Source organism: Mugil cephalus, chromosome 15 (genome assembly GCF_022458985.1).
Source record: "Mugil cephalus isolate CIBA_MC_2020 chromosome 15, CIBA_Mcephalus_1.1, whole genome shotgun sequence".
Taxonomy (NCBI): domain Eukaryota; kingdom Metazoa; phylum Chordata; class Actinopteri; order Mugiliformes; family Mugilidae; genus Mugil; species Mugil cephalus.
In genome coordinates, this window is record NC_061784.1 from 18,501,799 (window position 1) to 18,520,201 (window position 18,403).

Genomic DNA, 18,403 nt, shown 5'->3' on the forward strand with positions numbered 1-18,403 from the left:
AACAAGTGGAGCTGCCAGCTTCCAGTTTATGGGAAATGTTATATATAGTAAATGGCTAAAATGCATAGTGTTTGGAACACGTTTTACAACTTCTGCTCCAGCTTCCGCTTTGGTTCTTATGCATATGCAACATGGGGGAAAAAAAGAAAAAAAAAAAAAAGGAGATCATTAAGGTTTTTTAGTCGCCATGACTACCTTGTTGTCGCTGATGATCACAGGCTATGCATACGCATGCACACACAGGCAGGTAGTAAAAACAGCACACAGAGCCGGGGCTAACTGCACTATTCATTCCAAAACAAAAACACTGGGATGTTACACTCACGGCGGCACGAGAGAGGAAAACTACCCGGCTGTATCTCCACAGGCCCAGGCTGATTATTCCCAAAGACCAGGCCTGGGTGCCACATAATCCCCTTGTTTCTGAGGGCGTCGTGATTATACCGCCATACATGCTGGAACCTTAATAAAAGAAAAACTTGAGAGGAAGCCTGCGACGTGGGACTGTGCTGGGCTGGGACAGAACCAAGCATAAATTATCCATCTTCTTTTCAAGTTCAGATTAAGACGAAAACCAAGTAAAGCAAAAAAAAAAAATAGGTTTACAGTTTAAATAAACAGTGTCACGATTTGTGACTTACCATTTGATTGTCTGAATGGTCACCTATTCAGTTGCTGCACACGTGAAAAGAGAAAAATCGTTTTAAAGTATTAGTTTAAAGTATTAGGGCATTTTTCCCTTAAATGGCCGCCTTTCCGTAAAATGTTCCAAAAAAATCAAACAGGTGTGAGGGAGCTTTTAATTTTAAGACGTCAATCAAATCTGACTACTGTGAAAATAATCACTGCACCTCACCGGTTTTCCCTCACACTCAACTACCCCAACCTGAAATCCCACCACTGGCGACAGCTGGCTTTAATTTCCACACTTGATCTATAATATTACGTCCCACCGTGACTGTCACACCACAGGCAATCAGGGTTTTAGAAAAAAAAAAATAAAAATAAAAAATTCACAACACACGAGATGAAGAGAATGGAAATTTCCTTAAAAACTCAACCCTCGAGTCAGAAGGGCAACATTTACTGCCGGCGTCCATTAAACAAAGTCCAATTGCTCCAACTGCTCATTAATTTCAGCGAGAAACACATTGTCAGTCTCCAAGCCATGGTAAATTACTGGCTGGCACTAAGTCAAAGTCATACAGAATGCGGCTGTGTCAGCTTTTGTAAAACGCTGCGGCTTCGGTCTGTGTGGCATAGCAGGAAACTCTATTTGACTAATATGATCAGTGAAGGATATTTGGCTTTATGAAGCCATCAAAACCAATACAACTTCACTTTTCTGTATTCTGTAGTCGAGCGACAGCCTGTTTCTAGATTCCCATAGTCTTGTTTGGTTGCTATGGCCACGCTGACTTATACCAGCTTTTCAAACGTTCACTCTATAGGAACAGACAAAATAAATTAACCAGCATTCATCGGTGCATTATGGAGCTCGTATGTAATGTTCTACAAGAAATGTAGGGCAGTCATAAATACAGGGGTCAAGGCCATCCTGAGAATCCTGCCCTGGGGGCCAGGAAATAATTTAATTAGAGCAGTCTCGTTGAGAGAGAGAGGTATGCGAGGAATCAAGTGAGACGCAAAGCAGAACATCATGTACAGATATAGGAACGACCAAGCGACAGTTACAAAACATACCATCAGTGAGTGGCTGTCACATGAAATGAAACGTCATGCAATATCCCCCGACCCCATCCCGTCACTTAACAAAAGGGTGATTGTTGTCCAAATTTAAAAATGGAAAAACGTCTCAAACACAAGCCGCAACAGAAAGAAAATCCAGCAAAACTTTAGCTTAACTCAGAAGCAATACGGGTTAAGTCATAAATGCTTCGAAAAAAAAAATTACCCAAACGTCAAAGGAGAGGAAATTCCTCAAACGTATTCCTTAATACGACCAGCAGCTCAAAACGGCAAAGGAACAGGACAAAGCAGGTGCATAGACTGTATAAAAAAATGGATGCCAAACTCCTCAAAGCTTGTAGATCTCCCCCTTGTGGCAGGCAGCGGTATAGGTCTTGAGCTCCACCTCCCTCATGTTAGTGGATGGGAATTTTTTTTTTTTGTTGTTGTTATTTGAAACACCGTTAAAGTAAGAAACAAGGAGGACAGTGTATATTCCAATATTTGTTTGTAAATGGTGGAGGTAAAGCTTAACGCATCGAATACAGAACTTTAAATCAAGAACACAGTGAGCCTGTTTCCTGCTGATTAGCTGTGGTCAATTTGAGGCATAATTAAAACAAGCATGCCCTCAAAAGCAAAATGTCTGCCCGATTATTAACGCCTCACTATCTTACTGCGTTAATGAAAAAAATAATTAACAGTAGTCCCAATTGTCTAAAATATCTGTAATGCTAACCCTTCTTTTACGCCCGGAGAAAATGTCCGTCCGTTTCTTGTTGCATGAATGCCCAGATGTTACGTGGCATTTTAAGACTGAAGAAGAGAGCTCACGGTTTAAATTATTGATATGGCTGCACATGATTAATGGGAAAGAAGGTGCAGACCTACAAGACATACTCTGCTTTGTGTTCGAGCGAATAGCAGGAGATCAAATCTTGAAACTTTAGCAGCGCTGGACCTGCTGTCACAGTCTACTACCTTTGTCATTTTTCCGCCGAAATGACCCACAGTTGTCATTTTTCCAAACATTAATGTGACAACATAGAAGGCAGACTGACGTGGCCGTTACACTCAGCCTTTGCCATTTCTGCTCTGAAATTACCCTCCCATGTCATCTTTCAGCACATTAGCCTGACAAAATAGAAAGGAGATTGAAGTGGCACCATCTGTGGATGACAGAGAACGCAATGAATCGATTTTTGCTGTCTGGTGCGCTCTTTCACAAACCAATTCTTTTTTTTTTTTCTCCTTTGAATATTACTGACCAACGACAGCTTGGTCTAACAAATTAAAAGCCTTTACATTGAATTCAATGTTGAGGAACAGTCGGGAACAAACTTGCAAATGGCAAGAAAATTAATTAAGGCCTAATAAACAAACACCCAATTTGCCAAATGCTGAATTTCTGTGGACACCAGCAATTTACATAAATAGGTAGACTGGACTTTATTATTTTTTCCCCTATAATTAGCATTCCCCCAAAAAATAAATAAAACAAAACCTATTCCTAGTCTATATGCTCCCTGGGGTATGATTACATAGTTTGGTGGTGGTCGGGGACGCCATAGGCGCAAATTGGGAGCCATATATGACTACTGATGTGTTTTACCACCACCACCACAATGCAACTGGGTGAGCTTTAAGCATCCAAAATGGAAAAGTGCTATATAAAACCAATGCATTATTATTATTAACTTGAGCTCACTGAGACACAAAATCAAGTTGAATGAATGAACGACCAGAAACCAAGTCTGCACCAAGTATATCTAGAAAGGGGCAATGTTGCAATACCTAAATAAAAACAACTAACAGGTAATAGTGCCACCAAGACGGCAAAGGCTTATAATTTCTTAGATTATCATGATTGCATTATTCAATCCAGCAACAAATACATAAGTTCTTAGATGAAAAGGGCGCCAAGCGGTAGCCGAAACGAGAGCTTGTGTCAGAGGCTCCTGAAAGAAATGACCTCCGGTGTGAGGGATAATGGTGTTCTCTGGCTTTCAAAGAGCATCGACTGAGCCTTCTAAGGTACAATTATTGGCCAATCACTCTGGCGTAGGAGGTGAAATAACGCTGTGCGGAGCAAAACACCGTCATCCGCTAGCATTATTCAGCCGGTCAAGGCTGACACAGAGAACGTGCGGCGACCGAGGCTACGTAGGTGGTGGTAAGCGAGCACATTGTCTGAGATTTCAAATCGACAGCGCGCAGGCTCGGATCGTGAACTACTCAAGTTATTATGTGTAAACTGATGAAATCCACTCCGCTTGTGGTCAGCTGTGTTTGCAAAATTCAAAACCACAGAGCGGTGCGGATAAGTCAATATTGCAGTTCCACTGTTGCAGCTCCAGACTGCAGTGAATTACAGTATTACAGGTGGACTCCTCCTCTATTGTTTTTCTCAGATACCTGACAAACACTTTCTTATCCTTAAAAAATTTTTCCTCCATTTGCCTAGACGTTTTGCAGACATCTTTAGCAAAATTTCTCAGAACTTTGCAAACTTCGATCGATAAATAATATAAGACAAGACAATTAAACAATGTGGTGGGGCTTGCCTGTAGCGATGAGCCAGACATTTTATCCCCATCTGCCCTCTGCTTCATTCAGCCTAAAGGCCTATTCAGAAAGGATTCAGGGCGAAGTCGGGAGTAAAACATTCCCCATGGTCGTTGGTAATTTACGGGTTATGATGTATAGTAGACCAGACAAGAAGCCAAATTAAGAATAAAAGAAATCCACAATTAATTGTGATAGCGGTCCATATTTTAAAAAGAGGACACACTTACAACTAATTGGGGATATTTTTAGGTAAGGATGTCCCGATCGTTATCGAGAGATTCGTAGGACGGCCGGTCCAGTCATTTGTAGAAGGATCGGATCAGGCTTCAACCAGGCATGATATTTTGTAGTCATTTGTTTTATGTCTGCTTATAAACCAAAATCTGTTCACTGTATCAAAACTGCTTCATCATGTTTTTTAATGGCAGTCAGCCAGGGTCGAAGCTGCCAAAAATCCATTAATGAATCTCCAGAGGAGGAATCTTTGTTTTGTTTAAATGATTAAATTGGGACTGAAGGGCAAAAAACGTGATCGGGGCACCCCTACTTTTAATGCTGCCCAGATTGGCACCATCTGAACCTACGTTTTCATAGTAACAGGTGACATCATCAATCCCTTCAAAATGAAATATCTACAAATTCAAGGTTTGCAAAAAATTTCATAATATTTTCACCCACCAGCAACACATCCACTGTCAATCCATACTGTTAGTATGAAATGATCAGATTAACTATGTGAGGTTATAGCTCTTCTTTCTTTTTGCACCTGAATAGGCCAAAATAATTTGTTATTTAAGCATATTCATTGGCATTAAATTTATTTTCCATGTTAAAATTTACAGGGAAACAGTAGTTGACTTTTCTGGTAGTTTTATGCTAGTCACTTTAAATATGAACAATTATTTTTTTTAATAATATAACAATGCTCCAGTCAACTGTTTTTTGACTTTGCAGACACCGCTGTAGTCTAAGGAAAAAAATATTAAGACAAAATTGTGTTCAGCAATCAGCAACGTGGAAACGATCCTAGCATGTCAGGTTAACTCCACAGTACCAGACAACCAATCAATACGCAGACAGATTGCTAGACTCGCAGCTTCTGTTCCTCGAAAAAAAATAAAATAAATAAATAAAATTCTTATGCGGATTAACTGCTCCTTCACCCATTTTCATTTTCAGCCGAGAAGGTATTAATCTGACAGCCAAGCGAAGCCCAACAAATACTACACACTTCAAAGCAGCAGGAACTGCTTTCGAAAAACGGCCGGGTTCAAACATTTTTCCTTTCATTTCTATTTTCAGCTGGAGACACAAACCCAGCCCATGGTGGTGTTTCTAACAACTTCCAGTAAACCCTGAATATAAAAGTTGCTCACCGATGATCCAACCGAACAAAGACAAAAAATTTGTGTTACTCACGTCGCACAAATACACAGCTGTCCCCCTTTTTTTTTTTTTTTCCTACTTAACAGATGTCATGAATCTGTCATGTTGAGTTCATTATTATTTAATGACTGTTCAGATGCAATTTTAACTGCGGACGGTTAGTGATGGCCTACATTTCAGAGCCACTTTTCTTCACCTTCCACACAGAGCAAAAGTGCGTTGGGGTTGCAAAGGAAAACCTACCAAAAACACACACCGCCTCAAAGCCATCTGGTAATGGACGGACAACAATTTTGGCACAACGGTGTGTCCTGAGGTCAAACGCCAAAGAGACCCGAGCTGACAGCAGGCCTCAGTTCCCGGTATTGTCATCCATTAGAGTTGTTTGGGAGCGTGGCGTGCAGGCACTTTTGCTGGACAAATTGGTATCTGTGCCTTCCCGCAGGAAGTGATTTCTTCCCAAGCACTTGTTGGATACGAGGGCCGGGGAGTCGGTCAACAGAGGAACTTGCATTTGATCGTTACAGCTAAAACCAAAACAAGACAGCTGAAGTTTGTTTTGCTATCAGACGCCAATGCAGCGATACCAGAGGTACTATACCAACGGTTTTCTTAGGACTGGCAGCATCCAACCGTAAGATCCTAGGAGAGGTCTCTTTTTTTTTTTTTTTTGCCATTGTGAGAATGACTGATTTAAAAAATGTATAATCTTTGAATATTACTGTATCCCTTCTCCAAGCAACAGCACAGGAGGACACACACAGCGAATTGAATTCAAAGTCTTTCAGGTCAGAGCCTCGAAGGCAGGGGGTGGTTTGTCCTACTTGCTGAAACACTGCCGGTCGGATTAATTGTGTTCCAGGAAGTCGACTCAAATGTACAACCAGTCATTATTTTCAGAGGGAGAGATGTCTTCACAGATTCTCAGATGAGCTTGACAGTCGACGTGGGAAACCGGCGGGTGTCGTCTGATGACTTGGACTCTGGGGAAAATGCCAATATTACTGGGCTTCCAGGGGATGACTCGAAGATAGGTGACGCCAAGATTTCCTGATTCATCCATCAGCCATTTGCTGGAACTGGGAGGCAACTTCCACATACTGACAGTTGTAACCAGTTAACGTTAATTTTATCGTTTTTAGTTTGGCCCTGCAGCCGGTCACCAGGGGGAGCTCTATTTGCCTTGGCTTCACTTTTCATTACACCGTCGTCACACTCTCTGTACGCAGGCACCCCGGAGAGGCACCTGTGAAACTAATGAAACACCAGAGACGAACCAGACAGAAAACACTCCGAAGTCCGTAGCACGACGCGAAGCCTGCTAAAAGATCATTACTCGTTTCACTACAGACCGACTACAAAAGACAACCAGAAAGTTGAACGGTCAATGGACAGTACGACGTTTGACGGGGAGGGAGTAAATGTACATTATGTCATCTGTAAGTTATCTGCCAGCAGCCGAGCCTCCTCGAAAAGAAATAACAGAATTTCCAAAGCCAAACTGCAGAGTGAAAACACTGCGGCGAGGAAGCACCGGCAGCGTGCGCAGAATTCCACCAAAAAGGTGCTTTGTGAGTCAGGAAACCCCCCCACCCCACCACCCATTTCACATTGAATATCCTCTTCATGGTCTTCATCAATGAGACGCCTGCTGCCAATTCTTACAGTCCTAAATGATGAACAGACTCACTGGGCAAAAGACACCATTTCTGATGCCAACTTGCCATTTTTTGAAAAAAAAAAAAAAAAATTTCCCTCTCGTTCGCTCTCGTTTTTTTTTTTTTTTTAACATTACCAGGCAACGGAGCCTGCCAAAGTGCCAGCTCTGAGGAATATTAAGCCAAAAGGCGAGAAAAATTCCAAAATACCGCTGCTTTGCATTACAGCGGAACATTTTTCCGCCACGGGCCACACAGAACGCCACAGGCTTACAAGGCCAAAGACCTCCTGCGTGGACGTGAACAACTGAGATTACCATTTCTCCAGAGGCGTGGTCTTCAAACAGCACTTTCAGTTAAAAGGTGAACAACATAAGTAGCCAATTTCATATTTGAAAAAAAATAAAAAATAATGAAAACTATGCCTGTGTCATAATTTGGTCTGAATTATGCCCAGTCGAGGACGAAATAACCAAAGAACTTGCTCCTTTTCATACAAAAGACTAATAATTTATTGAATTGCGTGACGCTTCGCAGGCCTCACAATCTGCGGTTTCTGCTCTGAGGACTGCTCCCTGTTGTTCCCTAGCAGGTAAGCGTTTTCCTCTGCATCATCCACGCGGCGCACGGAAAAAAAAAAACGAGACGGAGGGTTATTGTGTGGTAGTTGTTTGGCATTAGAGCAGAAGGTATCGGTCAAGACGGCGCGACGGCGGATAGAGACAAAGGACGGGAACTAAGCACAGTTAGAGAGAAGTGATCCCGTTCCATTGTGGACAGTGTAACAGCCTGAAGGGTCTCATCGGGAGCAAATTCACCGAAATGTAATACAAGCTGGAGCGCTATGTAAAATGAAAGATGGGAGAACTAAGATCACTCAGGCCTACCGTGCATACCTGTATTGTATTCAGAAGGGCATTCACTTCCCCTCCAACGATTACCACAGAATACCAGCCGTATTGTTTATTTGGTTGAAAGCACAAATGATCTGCATTGATTCCTTATTCACTCATTGTTGAACCCCGGCATTGTGTCTATGAATGTCGGCAAAATGGGTCCAATTACAGAGAGCGATGCCTCCCTGCGAGCAAGACGACGAAGGTCGCAAACTGCGAGGAAAGGAGCAATCAAAGGACCACTTATTGACTTTTGGAAATTCAGAAACTTGCGACGGAAAAACACTTCTCTCCGTGACTGACAACGGTTCGCTCGGGACTTCGGATTAGATCAATCAGCCGTACAGCCTCGCCATTAGAGCTGCTCCATTGCCCCCTGTGCGACCCGGCACATTATGGCACGAAAATGAATAATGAATTCAATGAGTCGGTACAGAAAAATAGAGGAATTACATACAGTATGTGATGATATCATGAGCTCAAAGTTAGCAAGTTCGACAAGTTTCTCTATGCGTTATATAATGACAGGGCGACCTATGAGGATGGTCAGTTTTTAACACCGGAGACCAAGTCATTTATTCGATAGTTCTTTGATTTGTGCTGAAAGTTTAAGCTACAGTGACTGTTACATACGCATTTGAAATTAAGGACTTTTAATGTGGATTATGTGCAAAAGAAAACATAAAAAGTGGAAGACGTAGCCTGAGCGAATAAAATATCAGCGTTAAAAAACAAACACAGGTTAGGCTTCGGATTACTAAAGAGCGACTCGAGGCAGAAATTATTTTTTGTGCGTTTGCATTTGTTTTCCTTTTTATCACATCGGTGTTTGGTCAGGACCGTCGGATGCACGGAGCAAAACCACCCGCCTGGGGCTGCTCTGATGTCGGCAGGGCCCCTCCCCGTGCATCACTTTTTTTTTTCTTTTCTTTTTTTAATCATTTCTTTGTGTGAAGGAATAACAAAAAAAATTAAAAAAAAAAAAAAAAAGAACTAAGCAGAAACCTTTCTTTTAGGGTGCATCTCTGAAGCCAGAATGTCTGCTTCCAGTTGACAGCTTGCTGATGAAACTGCCATAAGTTGACAGCCTGAAAGAAGCTGTGGTTTGCCAATTGTAACCCACCCCTCTCACTTAATGATTTTATTTATATATATATATATATATATATATATATATATATATATATATATATATATATATATATATATATCTGTCTTCCCCCCCCCCCCCCCTCAAACTTAGCCCATACGGCGCACTTGTGGGGTTTTCGCTATTGTCAGACTGGAAGAAATTGAACTGGAACCCAGCTGCTGCAGGGACCGCTGCTTCTAAATGATATCGGCCCCCATACGGCCCTCGATACTTGCTCTGCGGGAAGGAAGTATAACAGTAGCTGTTCTCTGTGTCCTGACGGTAGCACAAGAGCAAAGATCAAGCAAACTGAATTGTGTTCTTAGAGGAACATTCTGTACCGAAAGAAAATTATATTTCCACCAACAGTCGTCAAGCTAATATCCTGTGTATTGAAAGCAGACTGACTGACGTGACCCAACCCTAACCATGTTGCTAGGTAGTACTTTGTAAAACAAAAAAAACAAAAAAGACACAAGAACTTTAGGGGTGGGGCTTGCAATTATCTGCATTTTCCCCCTCAAGGTCCATCTTTGCAACAGCTTGGAAAAATCAGTCTGCTGTTTACGTCTAGCATTTCAGGTTTTTGTCTCTTTTCCACTAGACGCCATTTGTGGCCATGTTGTCCTCTTTCACGAGGACTTTGTGAGGACTCAACTTTGTTATACAATCTGCATTAGCATCTCCTATCGGACTGCAATGGAGCATGATGTTTTATAGCCAAACGCAACCCCATCAGAAGACGCACGTGTCGTTGGACTGCAGTGGAAACGACAACTTATCTCAAAGGTCCTTTAAGTTCCTGGATTAAAGTTCCTAGGGCAAACACCAATGGATACACTTTGTATGTAAATGCCAAAATATATATATGCTATTAGTTTTCAGTTATTTCTGAACCAAATTACACTTACTTGCCAGTTCATTAGGTACACAACTGGAAAAAAAATAATTATTACAAGAAAACAGTCTTGCACTAAACCTCAGCTTTATGAAGGTTATGGTATTAAGCATTTAGACAGCCGTGGATTCAACTGTGGTTTGTGGAACTACTGAACTGGATCCGGTGTGCTGCACCGATCTCTCATTGTTTTGACTATCCCAGCAGACATACTTTTGTACTGAATTCAATCCAACAGCACCACAAATGACATCTTCCAAAACGATCATCGTTTCAACCAAACATCAGAGCCGTGACGGGGCTGAGATTTAGCGCACGACTGTGATAACAGAATTGTTGTCACTAATTTGTTTGCACCTAATGTTTCGGCAAGTGAGTGCTAAAGGAAAAGTGATTAAGCTCAAATGAAACTAGATGTCATTTTCTTTGAAAGTGAGCAAAACAAATTCCCAGATTTAGATTTCTGTAAATTTCTAGCCAAGTCATGCGACTTCTTTAGCGTCGGCCCCAAACAATCTTGTCTGGAACTGATGAATGAGTGTTGACTGGAAGCTTTAAGGGTGCCAAAGGATGTCCACTTGCTTCCTCGGTTAACAGTGTAAACCCATTTCGACAGCAGTCTCCAAAACGCCACCAACAACGCCCCAGGACCACGATCCTGGAAATACAGCTAAAAGCATATTTTGTGGAATATTCCTGACTGATCAAGTCACCTGACTATAACTCGTCACGACATGCCTGTCAGCTACCGGGGACCACACTAAAAGAGATAAGGCATTGAAAAAGAGGACGGGGTGGCAACATTAAAGAGCAGCAGAGAATCACCAGGGAAGGGTGATGACTAAATGACGTCAAGACGAGTCTACAGAACTACTTAGATGACTCAGACAGCTCTGATTCTGTTAGGTCAGCCTCAGCCACCCTGCTTCGCCACACAGCCACAAACGAGCCGTGGCAACGCTGCAACACAGACGGACGGGACAGACAAGAAGCGAATAAAAGACATTTTTGTCAAAGCCAAAAAAAAAAAAAGTCAATACTGCTCAAAGATGACAGCCGCGCTGACTTTTATTTTGTAAAAATGTTCCAAACATCGCCAGGCTCAATCCTGTGAACGTGAGAAGAAAGAAGCACTCTGACAGACGGCGGAAGGTCCTAAAAGCATTTACCATAAATAACATTAGAACGGGAAATTGTGTTCTTGTTATCGGGTCATAATCACAGAAACCTTTTGATCTGAGACCCTGGACACCGACAGACCCATCGGTGTCTGCAGCCTCAGAGGCTTACATCAAAACATCTACTACATTTAACCACTGAAGATCTGAAATCTACTTTACTTTAGGGAACAAACTGAAATAAAACTACCGTATTTCCTCTAATAGAGGCCGGGGCCTTGATTTACTCGGCCACCCAGAACACTGGGGAGGCTTTTATGTTTTTGTTTTCATGTGGCACTTTAAATGTAGCCACTGCCATCTGTGGTACCTGTGTGTTACTACATCTATAACTGACTGACTGCCGCACACGGCCTGTATTTGAGTGTGTTCATGAAAACCACGCCCCCGGCCATTAATTCAATACCGGCCACTATTAGAGGGAATACGGTAGTTCGTTGAGGAGCTGTCGCACATTTTGCGATACTGCACAGAACTGTTAGGGCTTCAGTGGGTGTGGCCTGCATCATCAAAGGCATTCATCATTACTGTAGCACCACCTGGTGGTTGACAAAAAAAAGAATTCGCGTATACTATTGAACTTCCATTGAAATTTCGCCTCTGTACCTTGTGTACTCTGCAGTCCTGGAAATGGGACCGGAAGATGAAGAAGAAGAAAAAAAAAAAGTAACACAAAAAACTGAGTCACAGCCATTCTTTTCCAGATACACTGGTGAGAAAAAAACATCCTCAATAATTAAATATTGGAGGATGACACTTCCTGGCTTCTTGTCTATAGCACGGGGTTAAAGTCCAAACAGGGCTGATGTTTTCCGAACTTTACATCCGGGAGAAAACACTGTGCAAATGTTTTGCTAGCCTGAGCGGTTCGGCGAGGGGATTCGTGTTGATTAAAAATAGAACCGCGAGGAACGTAAAGTCACGTTTCCCAACACAACTCGGTGGTAAATGCACTACGGAATCAGGATCTCCTCCTTCGCGCGACCTACGTGAACTAGTCCACATATTTGGGGGGGTGGGGGGGGGGGGTTGGAACAGCTGCTTTTTGTGCTCCCACATAAAGTAAATACATACATAAATATTCAAATTCACTTCAACTAGACTCGTTTATTTGACAGCAGGGTTGCCAAACTGTACAGTAGAGGAGTCTAATGCGATACCAGTGTGCTGCTTTCAGGATGGCAGATTGCTGCCCACGCCCACTCTCCACCCCCTCCCCACAACCCCCTCGAGAGATTTGGAATAGGAGGGGGCTTACTTGACATCCCATCGGCTGGCGGCTCGCTAACAAGTAGGCCACAAACCTTTTTTCTCTCTTTGATTACACTAAGTGCACAGAGGCCAGATGCGACCCAGCCCAGTCATCTGTTGGCTTGCCAGCAGAGACACTGTAGACTGGAGGAGGCAGGAGGCAGGAGGAGGAGGAGGAGGACGGAGGGGGGTGAGGGGTCACTCGGGGTCCCCTCCCTTCAGGAATAAAGTCATTGTTCTTCATTACAGCTGGAGAGGCTGCTGGAGTGTACAGACGGGGGGTGGGTGGGGTGCAGTGGGGTATGGGGGTGGTGAGGGAGGGGGCAAGTCCATTTCCACACCTGTTTTCCATCACCAGGGCTCCTACCAGCTTGAGTCTGAGCCAAACCACACTTTCTAATTCAACCGAGTTTTCTGAAGTCAGTGATTTACGGCCAGTCATTGTGACAAGACCAACAAGTTTTTTGGTTTTCTTAGAAAAGAATGAAAGAAAAGTGTTTTTTTAATCAAGGCAGTAAAAACTGTAAAAATACTACAATTTGATCATCGCGGATGTCCAATGAAACCCTACGGCCGCATCAGCACCGGCAGATCTACCCGGCACTTGCACTGTTTGATACAATAAGAGACTGTTTACAACCCAACAAGTTGAGGCTATGAGCAAATGATCTGTGGCAGATAACGGAGCCGCATTCGGAGCCAAATACGTGGCACTGGAACCAGTTTCTGTAAGCAATACCCAAACAATACACCATGCGCTGGGGGAATATCAGCGCCAGCAGCTGTGAAATAACTTTTGCCTTGAACAAAAAAAAAAAAAAAAAAACTTTTTGAATCTAAAGCATTATTTACTTCAAGGAAAAAATAAGATAAGATTCAAGTTCACTGGCAACGTAGGACGGCTTCGCGTACAGAATTCCCGATTGGGAGGGGGAGGGCACTGAAGCTAAAACAATTAAAACAGGTACATTTAATTCTGTATTACACAACAAAGAACACCACAAAACAGTAGTTTTATAAACATGATACACACTAGCAGACTGAAAGCTCTCACTTTTCACATATTGTGGACGAAATACATTATTAATTAATCCTTAATTATGATGACTTGTATTACATTGTTGATCTTTTCCTTCACGTAGCTTCATGTTCGGTCCACGGCCTGTGTATAAGACGGAGGAAACCATGGTGATGTCAACGACCAGATTCCCAATTAGCATTTTGCGAAGCGGCTGTCGCCATCTTGGCTCCCGGCCAACTCACAAATGGGTGCGAGTGGAGCCGAGGAGGACAGGTGACGACCAGGCAGATAACGTCCGCACCTCCAATCACGCGCACTTTATTTTTGAGATTTAGAAAATGACATGGCATTAATTTTCAAATTTAGAAAAAATTCTACACAGCCGCTTCCCATCCTGAATTATTGCAACGGGGGCTGGAGCTCATGAAATTTGCCAAAAGGTACAGTGCCCTCTACAGGTTGTTCATCGAAAATGAAGCTAGAAGGGGGCGTAGCCCACGGTCGCCATGTTGGATCGGCTTTACTCCGCTCACACTCGGATATTCCAAATATGGAGTTAAAAAAAAACAAATCAAGAATCATGAATATCATGAGTCATAGTGAAATAAACTACTGAGACCAGCTGTAAACATGTTTAATGGTGCTGTAAAGTTGGCCTTTTTAACATGGGGGTCTATGGGGATTTGCTCCCTTTTGGAGCCAGCCTCAAGTGGCCACTCGATGAACTGCAATTGTTTGCACTTCATCGCTCGGATCTGAAGGTTGCCATTTGGGGAATTGCAGTTTTTGACTCTTGTGGGCTGGCATCCCCGCTCGGGGCTCCCTCGGGGCTCCTGCACGCTGCAGCTTGCTTTGGCCTAAATGACAGCGTGTGAACAGCTGCACAACACTGAACCACAAGTGTGCATTAAGTTCACCCAACTTCCTGTAGAAGTGAGAGAAAAACCTCAGCTTCTGCTCTCAGCATGAGCACCATGCTGGTCAGTTGAATAAACTCAAAAGAGATTCACAACTCTACTGAACATTACTGCGTGTGGTTAAATATCATGCCTTAACATCTCATTTCTTTCTTTAAGTCTCCATTAATACAGCCACTAGAGATAATCCAAATGAGGAAAAAAAAAAAGAGATATCCAAACACAGGGCCGTGAAAAGCCGAGGTATCATTCCGGTTACAAGGAAGTCACGTTTTTTCCTCACATTCGCCCACATAACGACAACCCCCTGTTTTCCCACTCTGTTGCACAACTTCCCAAAAATGAAAGCAGAGATGTCACTCACCGCTACCGATAAATTACCTAACCAGGTTTTCAAGTCTGAGCAAGCCTGTGGTCAGAGTGTGCTGCAGGAGCAGCTCCTCAACAACACGTGGAGAGAGCCAAGCCTCGGCTTTCTGAGCCCGCAGCCTGTTCAGCGCTACAACTGGAATTAATACGAAACGATGCAACTGAATGAGTAAACTAAATACATTTTAATGACCTATCAACGTGCATAGATTAGATTAGATGGATACTTTATTTATCAGGAGATGCCTGCGAGGCACTTTTAACCACTAATGGTTTAGCAGAGTCATTCGACTCAATAATAAAATCTAAGAAATCATACTTAAAATGTAAATCAAGCACTGACACGAGGCAAAAATAATCGCAGAATGCCACTAAATGCCACTCTGATAACTTATTCAAAGGTTCATTATTTGCAGAAACTTCTGACTGCTGTAGTCGTTGTCACGTATCAGCCATAACATTATGACCACTGACAGGAGACAGGAGGAATAGAATTGACCATCTTGTTACAATTCATCGTTCTACCGGGAAACTTTTGAACCTGGCATTCATTGCCGTGGATGTTACTTGAGACATGTGGCACCCAGCTAGACCAGACCAGACCAGACCAGACACCCCCACCCCCACAGCAATGACACTCCTCGATGGCAACAGCACGATGCAGCCTGACACAAAACGGTTTAGGAACAACTCAAAAAAAGGCCCATGTCCATCATCTGATGAGTCACAACTGTTTGGAAACCTACACAATCTTAGTAAGGCGGTCATAATGTTACGCCTGATCGGTGTGTCCGGCTATCTAAGGATTGTGACACACGTCATGAGCACCAATTTAAGAGCTTTCGTTTGGTAAAAGTCTAATTCCTCTTTGAAATGTTTTTATGCAATCCAACCATCACTTGTCGAGTCCTTTCTAGAGACTGAAAGTCGTCTGTGGGTGCGCAAGAGATAGCAGAGAGCTCCAACGCAGAGAGCTCCAAACGACCTCTCCTTTCCCCGTTTCATTCGGAGCACTCATGTGATTTGATGACAGCGTGAGTTGTGCCAAAATGGGACTCGTAGCTGGGGTGAAGTTAATTACTGCAGGCTTCTCTTAGCCCGACTGTGATCTTATTTATTTTTTCTATTTAAGGGCAGGAGGGATGGAGGGGGTGGGGGGGTGGAGACAGTAATGTTTGGCACAATGTGAGCTTGCAGTATGCAGCGAGGTAAATAATTGATGTGCTTTGTGCAAGTGTGCCCTGAGCTTTGTTTGAAATCAGTGGAGCCATTTCCATGAAGGTAAAGCGCCAAGGTCCACTGTGCAGAAAGGAGCAACAGCAGTCTTGTTTACTTTGTTTTGCTCTTACTTAGTGTTTGCCCGACCTGTGGCGTGGGAAAAGAAAATATATATATTTTTGCTGCGCGCCCATTTTAATGCAGACAACTGGATTAAGTCTGAGGGATAATCCACAATGTGACAAACCTCGACATCTGCCTCGCTGTTATTCTCACAATTAGATCCTCGGAGTCAGCGCGAAAAAAAATGCGTTTATTCTTAAGGGGAGAAGCTTTGCAATGAATAACTTTGAGCTTGTAATCATTGCATAACTGGATGTAAACGAAATACGACAGGAGCTGGACGCGGCACAGCGTTCACCATATCAATGCGCAAGGATGGAAGGAGGGGGAAAAACACTCAGTAGTTCACGACTAAACGCAGATCACACAGCTCAGCACTTGACGCTGGAAACACTCCATCCATTATATTTAAATAAACGCGTGTGCGTCCTCTGCAGCTCGCCAAGTCACCATCGCAACATCACAAGTCGTTCCAGCCAAACGCGTAAAAAAAAAAAAAAAGATTCGTGTCGCAGTTTCCAAGCCTCCGTTCAGTTTTTTTTTCACCCCCTCTAAACATCTACACGATTCTCAAAAGCATCCAACTGCCAACAACGTTTTCTTGCACGGTGCCACACTGCAAATCCAGTCCCGGCACAACGAGTGCACATCCCGGAGCGCAACTGGGAACTCGGAGGGAGGAAGCGAATCTTCCCTTGTTTATCAGCAACAGTTAACGTATGTTATGTGGCGATAAATGGAAGGTGTTGAAACCTCGTGGCGTGCTTTTCATTTCGGCATACGTTCAAGAGCACTAAATGGCCCCCGATTCAATGAAATGCCAACTTTTGCAGCGGATTCGCCCGTCGCTCTTCTGTTCTCCAGTCGACATCTAGCGGGATGGCCGATACACAAAAAAACTCATTAAATATGAAACTAACGCGGATCCGCGAGTCACCTCCGCGCCGAATTTGCCAAAAAGGCACACAATTAAAAATATTAGCCGTGGTCCGTTGTAACGCGAAGCAGTCATTTGCTTGGCTTCAGTCGAAATAAATGAGCTTTTTTTTGAACGGAGTTCGGTGCAGCGCTTCCCCACACGAGGCTGCTGCATCTTCCAGTTTAACGCACCGCTGCTCTCCGTGATTTCCAGCGGCATTACGGGCTCCGCTCTGGACAACATGCCGCCAAAGTAAGCAAGCCAGGGAAGCGAGGACGCAAACACTACTTTTACGCACGCCAAAAGCCCGTGCGTTCACCGAGCCACAAAAGACAACGCGATTTGTCATTTCCCCACCAGAACATCTACATTTTAAGTTGGCAGCTGTGTCGCGGCAAAGCGACTTAGCCCGTAGCCTAACGGTGAGCAAAGTGATGCATTTCCCGGAGCAGCGTGTCTGGATCGCGTGTTTCAACAAATCCGGAGCGCATAAAGCGGCGCTTTCTATTCAGTCCTTCAACTTTGCGGAGAGGTTTTCGCACTTGCTCGAAAACATCACCAGATAGATCCAAACGCTCTACCGCGCACGGCCAAGAGAAACAAACAACCACTGATAAAGAAGAAAAATCCCTCTCCTCCACATCCACGTCCACGGAAATGTGAGAAGAGAGTGCGTATTCCATTCAGACAGCATCGGACAAGTCCTACCTTTGAGAAGAGCCGCTTGAAACACGAATAAAAAGAGAATAGTCGCGAGAGAGCCGCTGCCAGTGTTCGCCATGTTGGACACCTGCTTCAGTATGGCTGAGAGAGGCAGCTTCACCTATAGCTACAACGGGACTCAGATAATGAGATGCGGGAAGGGGAGGGCACTATTTACCATATTGCCCCTTCCCAATTTTGATAAATCGCGTTACTTATCACGGACGCGTAACAGAACAGCTCCTTCCCACGAGATTTAGGGTTGGGAAAAAAATGCTTTGTTGCGCAACGGTGGTGGTTAGAAGAGAGATAAAAGAGATTTGTGTGCGGTGTTACTGGATGGGTACAGTCCTCATAACGAGATGATGGGACCTTTTTTTTTTTTTTTTGCATGTTGAGCTTTTCTAAATCAACCCCGGCTCATTTCACCCACCTATACGTGGTAATAGCTTAGAGAAGCAGGGCCAGTCATAGTGTT

At 43.5% G+C, this 18,403-nt stretch overlaps 1 protein-coding gene across 5 annotated transcripts in view; it reads right to left on the reverse strand.

The window, feature by feature from the left end:
- The window catches only part of cadm1a (cell adhesion molecule 1a), a 371,700-nt gene extending 353,624 nt beyond the window's left edge, over positions 1–18,076 (reverse strand). For 4 of the 5 annotated variants that reach the window (XM_047606950.1, XM_047606949.1, XM_047606948.1 and 1 more), the window contains exon 1: positions 17,932–18,076. In XM_047606950.1, the coding sequence (XP_047462906.1) occupies positions 17,932–18,004 (73 nt within the window). In that variant the 5' untranslated portion in view covers positions 18,005–18,076. The remainder of the gene's footprint in view (positions 1–17,931) is intronic. The other variant, XM_047606947.1, reaches the window with a different exon arrangement.
- Between the last annotated feature and the right edge of the window lie 327 nt (positions 18,077–18,403).